Genomic DNA, 9,569 nt, shown 5'->3' on the forward strand with positions numbered 1-9,569 from the left:
CAGTATTTAATGGCTTAGTATTTTATTACTTCCTCTTTGCAGAAATCCCAGAGTGAGGAAATCACCAGCACAGCAGATGGTGTGTGTACAGGTGGGACTGAGGTGACTGCTCCGTCGTTAGGGAAATCTGAAGAACCTGATTCTGTTGCCAAATGTATTGGTTCACCACCTGTTTCCTGTGGAGCTGCAGACAAGCCTGTGGATTTGTCTACTAGAAAGGAAACTGATCCAGGTTCTACAAGCCAAGGTAAAACCAAATATATGTTTAAGTCATTACATAAAGGAGAATACCTGTGTGTTTGAAAGAATAGACTTGAAGGTACATCCTAGAAACTTCCTTTAAAGCAAGTTTGAGGTATATAAGGGACGTCAGATTTAATAGTGTCAGAACAATCATACTTCTCCACCAGCAAAGAAAGTGAGCAAGCATTTTTATGATTAGAATTGTGGTTATTAGGAAATACAAAGCACTGGGACTCTAGCCTGTCTGCCTGAGTGTTTAAAAAAAAAAAAAAAAAAGGCAATGTAATTTGTGTACATGGTAATTTCCTTTTGTGATATTTTAATTAAGCTTGGAGTAGGTTATCACTAGGTATCTGATCCTGAGAGTATTTTAATTAACGGAAGTAGTTGTAGAAATTTTACAATAATGGTTTAAAATTTGTGTGATAGTACTTAAATATCTATGTTTTTCTCTATTAATCTCAAAACTTAAAAAAAATATCTAATAGTAATAATAATTGTATTCTTTCTCCCTTATTTTTCCATTTCAGTGGGTTTTGGTAGAGCAGTGTCTCTAAATTGTAGCGGTTTTTATACATGTGCGTTGTCTACGTTACCTAATCTCTTTTTCAGAAGTGTTCCTAAATAAGTCATAAAAACATTTATAGGCACTTTAGGATCTTGAAACACTAGAAGAGAGAGACCAAGACCTTATTTTCAGAGATTGTTTTGCTATACATTGGCAGCATTAAGACAGGGCTTTAGTAGTAGTATTTAAAAAAAAAAAAAAGATTTATTTATTTATTTGAAAGGCAGAGGCAGACAGAGGTCTTCCATCCATTGGTTCATTCCCCAGATGGCCACAGCTGCACTGATCCGAACCCAGGAGCCAGAAGCTTCTTCTAGGTCTCCCACATGGATGTAGGGGCCAAAGGACTTGGGCCATCTTTTACTGCTATCCCAGGCCATAGCAGAGAGCTGGATAGGAAGTGGAGCAGCCAGGACTTGAATCGGTGTCCATATATGAGGCCAGCACTGCAGGTGGCGGCTTTACCTGCTACGCCACAGTGCCTGCCCCTCTGGTAGTATTCTTTATGACTAAGTTTAATACTGAACACAGTAAGGCTTTATACAATTCCGTAAAGTCTTGCCTTTGATTGAATGCTTGTTTTGGGGTATAGGAGATTCTACAAAGGGGAAACTCCATAGTTCTATAAGTTGCTTAATGCTGATTTGTATCTCTTTTATAGAAGATGATTTTTGTTATACTTTTGGTATAGTATTGTAGTATTATTAGGAATAACATTTGTAAACATAATAAAGCTGACTGCTCAGAATTTGATGCTTTTACCAGATTATACTTTCTAATCCCCCTCACCCTGTAATATGGGAGGTTCTCCTATTCTGTCCAAGTCCTGGGCAAAGCTTTGCTTTTTTGTGTATGTGAAGTGAAATAATCAATTGTTCTTTTCCTTTCGCCAGTGGAAAGCAAAACAGTTTCATTTGGATTTGGAAGTAGCACAGGGCTATCATTTGCAGATTTGGCTTCCAGTAATTCTGGGGATTTTGCTTTTGGTTCTAAAGGTAAGATCAGAAGGAGAGATTTTTTTTTTTTTTTTAACTTTTATTTAATGAATATAAATTTCCAGTGTACAGCTCATGGATTACAATGGCTTCTCCCTCCCATAGCTTCCCTCCCACCTGCAACCCTCCCCTCTCCCGCTCCCTCTCCCCTTCCATTTGCATCAAGATTCATTTTCAATTCTCTTTATATACAGATCAATTTAGTATAAAGATTTCAACAGTTTGCACCCACATAGAAACACAAAGTGAAACATACTGTACTAGTTATAGCATTAAATCACAATGTACAGCACATTAAGGACAGAGATCCCACATGAGGAGCAAGTGCACAGTGGCTCCTGTTGTTGACCCAACAAATTGACACTCGTTTATGGCGCCAGTAACCATCCTAGGCTGTCGTCATGAGTTGCCAAGGCTATGGAAGCCTTCCAAGTTTGCCGACTCTGATCATATTTAGATAAGGTCATAAAAGACAGAGTGAGGATAGTAACCAGTGATCCTAAGAGTGGCATTTACCAGGTTTGAACAATTATACAGCATTAAGTGGGGAAGAGGACCATCAGTACACACAGGTTGGGAGTAGAGCCATTCATTGGTGGTAGAGTAGAGGTTATGATTACAAAGGAATGAGGCCCAAGTGTGCTAGACAGGGCCTAGAACAAAGGACAGAGTCATTATTAGAGGAGCTAAGAAAGGTGCTGTCTAAGCTACAATTAATTTTTCTGATTGAGAGGCAAATAGAACCTGATAGAAGGGGCTTGATAATAATCGGGTGGGCTTTAGGCCTTGTAAATTCAGAGGCCCAGACCTATCTGTCTCTTCACATGGGGTATATCCTAAGGGAGGTGTGAACCTCCTAGGGGAAGGCACTCTGTTGACTTTCATTACTTGGCTGGGCTGGGAAGAGAGCTGGCCAGGTAAAGGCAGGGGGCATCTCTAACAAGAAATTTACAGTTCTGCCTGCAATGTTGCTGACCCTACTTGACCATCCCCTCAGCTGCAGTGGTCACTTTGGAAGTTGGGCTGAGTGAAGGGCTTTTCAGCTTAGAGCCAATAAGATCTGTGGCTCTGACCTGGGCATCCTTCGACTCCAGGGCAGATCCATTTCCAGTGATCCAACTCTTGGCAGAGCTGCCAGGGCTCTTCACAAGCTGACTTCTGCTGAAGCCCAGGCTTACCACATTGAAAGCCACTGCAGTGGACTGGCCTGTTGGGTCTAGAAGGAGAGATTTTAATCATCATGTTATAGAATCAGTCAAGCACAACTCTTTTGTTATAATGTGATAGTAACTTAAGTTGGAAATTTCTTTACCTCTCTGGCTAGTTGGTTTAGGGTTTTAATAATGAAGGCTGCCTACATTTTATTATTTTTGATGTTTATGAATGTAGCCATAAGACATTTTGTCTTAATTTAGTACAAGTCCTGCTGATGGTTCTCCCCATTCTGAAAAACAGAATCGTTTTTCAGTTTTGGAATAACTCCAACTTTGGTAACACTGCTCTTTTAGCAATATATACTTTTTGGTAATATTGTTGTCTTAATTAGACATACTTTTAGGCTGCTTTGTTATTTTATAAAAACCTTTAAATTGATTTCGATTTTACTTGCTAGAAATATTTGAAACTACAAATCCCCTGCAGTTAGTTTTTAAAAGACCTGTTTATTTATTTATTTGAAAGGCAGATCAACAGAAAGTCAAAGGGAGGGAGAGACAGACACCTTCCATCTGCTGGTTCACTCCCCAAATGGCTGCAATAGCTGGGCCTGGACCAGGCCAAACCCAGGAGTCAAAAACTACATTCTGGTCTTGCACTCGTGTGGCAGGATCCCCAATATTTGGAGTGGAAGCTGAGTAACTAGGATTCAGACCAGCACTGTGACATGAAATGCAGGTGTTACAAGCAGAGCCTCACCCATTGAAGTAATTAAACTTTGTGTTTTTACAGAAAAATGTAGCAAGTATTTTCGGTGCATATATTTATCACATTGTTGAAATCATGTACATTACAGTGTCAATTTTGTGTTTCAAGGTTTTCATAGGGGATTTTTACACTTTTGTAAATTTCCAGAGTTTCAGTCTAATTTCCCTCTGTGATTAAGAGCTTATGAGACTTAATTTTTTTTTTTTTTTCAGAGTTCCTAAATTCCACCAGAATGTGGGTGTCAGTAAAAATCTATTCCTGGCATTGTGTGGACCTTCTTGATCTTAAGCCTTTTGTTTTGCTTAGGTTTAAGCTCTTTGGAGTCTTTCCCCCACCCCTTCCTCTTTCATAATATTTTCACAGTGGCTGATTTTTCTTTATGTGTTCATTTTCTTATTTTATTTTGTTCCTTTGTTTTCAATTTGGTCTGAAAGTCCCATTCATACAGGATTATTGGTCATTCTGTACCTGTTGTGCAACATTTCGTGAAAAATAATCTAAGAATAATAAAAATGGGTTTGACCCAGCTTTGACAAAGATTGCCATTTTATTCATACTTTGTTTCATTTACATGCACACACAATAGAAGCCTAGATAGACAACTCTTACCTGGAACTTTTGTCTCAAAACTGATACTGACTATTCAGAAACTAATCTTTTATACTTATCTTTGTGAATTTTCTCTCCTGGTTCTATTAGATAAGTTGACCATGATTTTGCAGGCTGGCCTTGGAGGTTTCCCAACTCCTGAAAGATAATGAGTAATGTTAGGTTGAGTCATCTCAATTGAGGTGGATAGTAGGGAAGTTTCTGGTTTTCACCTTCTGTCTTGTGGGATAGGTATCATCTTGGTTCCCCCACATGGAAGTAGGGAGTCTTTTCAGTACCTGTAGCTGTCTGGTACTCCTTGAAGGTAATTGGAGTTAGTGAATTCTAAGGCCCAACACCAACTACTTGAAGAAAAAGTTGAGGTACAGAAGTTATTACTACATATATAGACTATTGTGGCTAGTTTAGAAGTAACAGATCAGCCTCTTTGAGGACATATTTTTAGGTTTAAAAATTGCATTTCTCATGTGATGAAAGGTTTTAAGAAATAACATACCTAGATAAGTTTTAAGGACTTAGTTTATTACTAGAATTTTTTAAAAAATATTTTATTTATTTGAAAGGCAGAGTGACAGAACGAGAGGAAGAGACAGAGAAAGACATCTTTTATCTGTTGGTTCACTCCCCAGATGGCTGCTCTGGTCATGGCTGTGCCTGGCCAAAGCCAGAAGCCAGGAACTGCATCTGGGTCTCTCATGTTGTGGTGGCAGGGGCCCAAGTACTTGAGCCATCTTCTGCTGCTTTCCCAGGCACTTTAGCAAGGAGCTGGATTCGCAATGGAGCAGAGCAGCCCAGACTCAAACCAGTGTTATGATACAGTTTGCCAGCATTGCAGGTGTTGACTTAACCCTTTAGGGCCCCATTACTGGAAGTTTCAGTTTAGTAATGTGAAGCTTACTGAAGGCAGAGAATCTTACCTTATGTGTTTGTAAGGGTAAAACGGTCTAAATGTGTGGTGTTTTCACAAAATGACTTGAATTTGCCAAAATAACATAATTTGTAACACTTTAAATAAGTATCTATCTCACCGTTGGAAATTAGATGCATTGGTAATCTAAGTGTGATTTGAAAAAGTATTAAAGAAATAGACCATTGTTTAAGTAACTTAATTTATTCATCAGATAAAAATTTCCAGTGGGCAAATACCGGTGCAGCTGTATTTGGAGCACAGACAACCAATAAAGTTGGTGAAGATGAAGATGGTAGTGATGAAGAGGTAGTTCATAATGAAGATATCCACTTTGAACCAATAGTGTCATTACCAGAGGTAAACATTAATGATTGGAATTTTTACTAATAATTTTTTCATATACTGTTAGTGTATCATTTTTTTTTCATAACATGCTTCTGGAGACAGAAAATACCTAATCTCATACTTGACAACGTCCTTTCAGTAAAAAGTAACCTTGCTATAGATAAAGTCTAAAGTTTAAGTTAACCATATACGCTTCTTCAGCTCAGTAGTTAAGAAGATAATAGAACCCATGAAAGCTTTTTGTGTGGATAACTAGGTTTTATTTTTCTTATGTTGTTGATCTTAGTTATGATTAAAGCTGACCTGAACAGAGCAGTTTATGTGAAAAGTTCTTGTGTTTTAATGTCTTTTGTTGTTTTTTTTTTTTCCTTGAGAGATGAGTAATATTTGAACAGATGCATAAGAAATTGTTAGTGAATCAAGACAAACACAGTTGAAAGAAAGGAACTGTGTGTTAGCATGTTAACAAGTCATAACTACTTTTTCTGACAGTTTGAAAATCTTTAGTTATAGAACAGTGGGTTTTAACCTGTATCACATTTATACTTGCAGAAATTTATTTTGTTGTTCCTAGTTGGAATTAACTCAATAAAATTGGCAAAACTGAACCCACAAAAGTAAATATAAATAACCTTTACATTTTTTGAACAAGATTGTTGTTTTAGAAAAATTGTCCTCTTTTTTTAGCCTGGATCAGTGGTTGATGTTTCTTTTCAGGAACAGGGACTTCTTGAAACTTTTTGTTTACAATATAGGAAGCAATTTTTAAAATGAAAATGAATACTGTATAAAAGAAAGCTGGGCCGGCGCTGTGGCTCAATAGGCTAATCCTCCGCCTAGCGGCGCCGGCACACCGGGTTCTAGTCCCGGTCAGGGCGCCGGTTCTGTCCTGGTTGCTCCTCTTCCAGGCCAGCTCTGTGCTGTGGCCAGGGAGTGCAGTGGAGGGTGGCCCAAGTGCTTGGGCCCTGCACCCCATAGGAGACCAGAAGCACCTGGCTCCTGGCTTCGGATCAGCATGGTGCACCGGCCGCAGCGGGCCAGCCGCGGCGGCCATTGGAGGGTGAACCAATGGCAAAGGAAGACCTTTCTCTCTGTCTCTCTCTCTCACTGTCCACTCTGCCTGTCAAAAAAAAGCTATTTAATAATAAATTTGCTCCCTCCTGCTTCAACCAAATCAGATGAATTTCTAGTGCCTGGATATTACCAGTGAGCACATTATGATGTTAATGTCATTACAAAGAAAATGTCTTAAAAGAATTTGAATATTTGAAACTTGTTATATGCAACAGCTTATAGGTAATTGCTTTTGCTAATCTAGGTAGAAGTAAAATCTGGAGAAGAAGATGAAGAAGTTGTGTTTAAAGAGAGAGCCAAACTCTACAGATGGGATCGTGATGCCAGCCAGTGGAAGGAGCGTGGTGTAGGAGACATAAAGATCCTTTGGCATAGGATGAAGAACTATTATCGAATCCTCATGAGGAGAGACCAGGTCTTCAAAGTGTGTGCAAACCACGTTATTACCAAAACAATGGAATTAAAACCCTTAAATGTTTCAAATAATGCTTTAGTTTGGACTGCTTCAGATTATGCTGGTGAGTTTCTGTTTGGGAATGCTACTTTTAATTTTTGGTCTTTCCTGAAACCCATAACAAACGTTATACATTTGGTAGTGATTATTTTAATCTTAAAGGTATTCTCCATTTTTATCCCAATAGATGGAGAAGCAAAAGTGGAACAGCTTGCAGTGAGATTTAAAACAAAAGAAATGGCTGATTGTTTTAAGAAAAAGTTTGAAGAATGTCAACAGAATTTATTGCAACTCCAGAAAGGGCATGTTTCACTGGCAGCAGAATTGTCGAGAGAGACCAACCCTGTGGTGTTTTTTGACATTTGTGCGGATGATGAACCTTTAGGGCGTATAACCATGGAGTTATTTTCAAATGTCGTTCCTCAGACTGCTGAGAACTTCAGAGCACTGTGTACTGGAGAGAAGGGCTTTGGTTTCAAGAACTCCATTTTTCACAGAGTAATTCCAGATTTTGTTTGCCAGGTAAGTATGAATTGTCTGTCAGAATTGAAATCTCCTAGAGAAGAGTGTATGCTGCACAAACTCAGGAAGTTGAGTGTCCTTCCTGATCTTATGCTGTAGTGTTAAGGTTTATATAGATTGGCACACATTAATTGGTTTTATCACCCTAATTCTAGCTCTGCCAAAAAGTTTCAACCTAAATGGGTCTAAATTTTCTGTTAGAAACTGGGGGGGTGAGAGGGTGGGGAAGTGATGGATGTTTTATTTCTTAATTGTCTTTCAAAAATACATATTTCTTAGTTTTCAAAGAGCTTTTTTGGGGGAGGGAGTGCAGAGATTTATTTCCTTGTTTAAAAGACAGAGTGAGAGAGACCTTCCATCTGTTGGTTCACTCCTCAGGTGCCCAGAACAGCTAGAGTTGGTCCAGGCCAAAGCCAGGAGAACTCCATTCTGGTCAACACATGGGTGTCAGGGCTCAGATACTTGGGCCATCTTCTGCTTTCCCAGGTGCTGTAGTAGGAAGCTGGTTTGGAAATAGAGCTGTCTGGACTTGAACCAGCACTCCAGTATGGGGTGCTGGGATTACAGGTGGCAGTTTAACCTACTGAGTCACAGTGCTGGCCCCTTAAGTTGCATTCTTCAGGAAGCTGGTTGTTTAGGACTTACCCTGCAGTGATGAGTTCTGTGTGTAATTCAGTGTTTTACTGAGAATTCCTATTAATTAAATTTTTCTTTCAGGGGGGAGATATCACCAAGCATGATGGAACAGGAGGAAAGTCTATTTATGGAGATAAATTTGAAGATGAAAATTTTGATGTGAAACACACTGGTCCTGGCTTGCTGTCAATGGCCAATAGGGGCCAAAATACCAATAATTCTCAATTTTTTATAACACTGGGAAAAGCAGAACATTTGGACTTCAAGCATGTAGTATTTGGTTTTGTTAAGGATGGCATGGATACTGTGAAAAAGATTGAGTCATTTGGTTCTCCTAAAGGGTCTGTTAGTCGAAGAATTAGCATCACAGAATGTGGACAGATATAAAATCATTGGGTTTTTTTGTAGTAAATTTTATCTGTATAAGCAGTTGAATCGAAGCTTAGCTGTTACAATATGGTAATTATGTTCAGCTTTTGAAAATGGACGTTTCCAATGTATAAATGTACAATTGCAGCTCATAGCTGTTGTCACTTTTTAATGTGTTATAATTGACCTTGCATGGTGTGAAATAAAAGTTTAAACACTGGTGTATTTCAGGTGTACTTGTGTTTATGTACTCCTGATATATCTGTAATAAAATGGAATAGTAATAATAATGTTGTTAAAAGCAATATACCTTCACAGACTATTGAAGGGATTAAATATATGCAATTTAATTTTAATTCCTTTAAATATATGTGACTTCCAGCATGGAAATACTTAACATTTGAGTAGAGGGACCACAACTTGGATAATTTTATTTTGGATCTGAAATATATTTGGTAACCTTAACTGTTGGTGTGCTCATTTATGCATAGACTCATTTATGAATGGGTAGAGCCACAGAAGGTAGAGTTAACCAAAGTGCTCTTCTGTAATCTTACACCTCTTGTATAGTTTACAAATGAACTTTTAAGTAGAGTACCTTCTTTGCCTAAAATATATAGCATCTTGTGCCCTTTCAAAGGTGTTAAATTAATTTTTTACATTTTAAGCAAGTTGACTATTTCCTTTAAAAAAAAAAAAAAAGAAAACAAACTTTTGTCATCTGTCTCTACTACCTCAGCAATTTCAACTTGGTCCTGATGATAGAAATTGAATTTTTCCTTGCAGTTATTGTGATAAAGTATGAATATTTTTTAAAGGTCTATACCATGTTCTTTGGTTAAAGATTTGCTTTATACTAGATTGTTGCAGTATCTTTTTCTGGTGAATTTTGTAGCAGAAATAAAGTGACAATTGACAACA

General features: G+C 38.1%; 1 protein-coding gene across 3 annotated transcripts in view; it reads left to right on the forward strand.

Moving 5' to 3' along the window:
* The window catches only part of LOC133772922 (E3 SUMO-protein ligase RanBP2), an 80,570-nt gene extending 71,001 nt beyond the window's left edge, over window positions 1–9,569 (forward strand). For all 3 annotated transcript variants that reach the window (XM_062210057.1, XM_062210058.1, XM_062210059.1), the window contains 6 exons: window positions 43–247; window positions 1,705–1,806; window positions 5,460–5,605; window positions 6,912–7,185; window positions 7,309–7,643; window positions 8,361–9,569. In XM_062210057.1, coding sequence (XP_062066041.1) covers window positions 43–247; window positions 1,705–1,806; window positions 5,460–5,605; window positions 6,912–7,185; window positions 7,309–7,643; window positions 8,361–8,666 — 1,368 coding nt within the window. In that variant the 3' untranslated portion in view covers window positions 8,667–9,569. The remainder of the gene's footprint in view (window positions 1–42; window positions 248–1,704; window positions 1,807–5,459; window positions 5,606–6,911; window positions 7,186–7,308; window positions 7,644–8,360) is intronic.

Source organism: Lepus europaeus, chromosome 13, assembly GCF_033115175.1.
Source record: "Lepus europaeus isolate LE1 chromosome 13, mLepTim1.pri, whole genome shotgun sequence".
Lineage (NCBI taxonomy): Eukaryota > Metazoa > Chordata > Mammalia > Lagomorpha > Leporidae > Lepus > Lepus europaeus.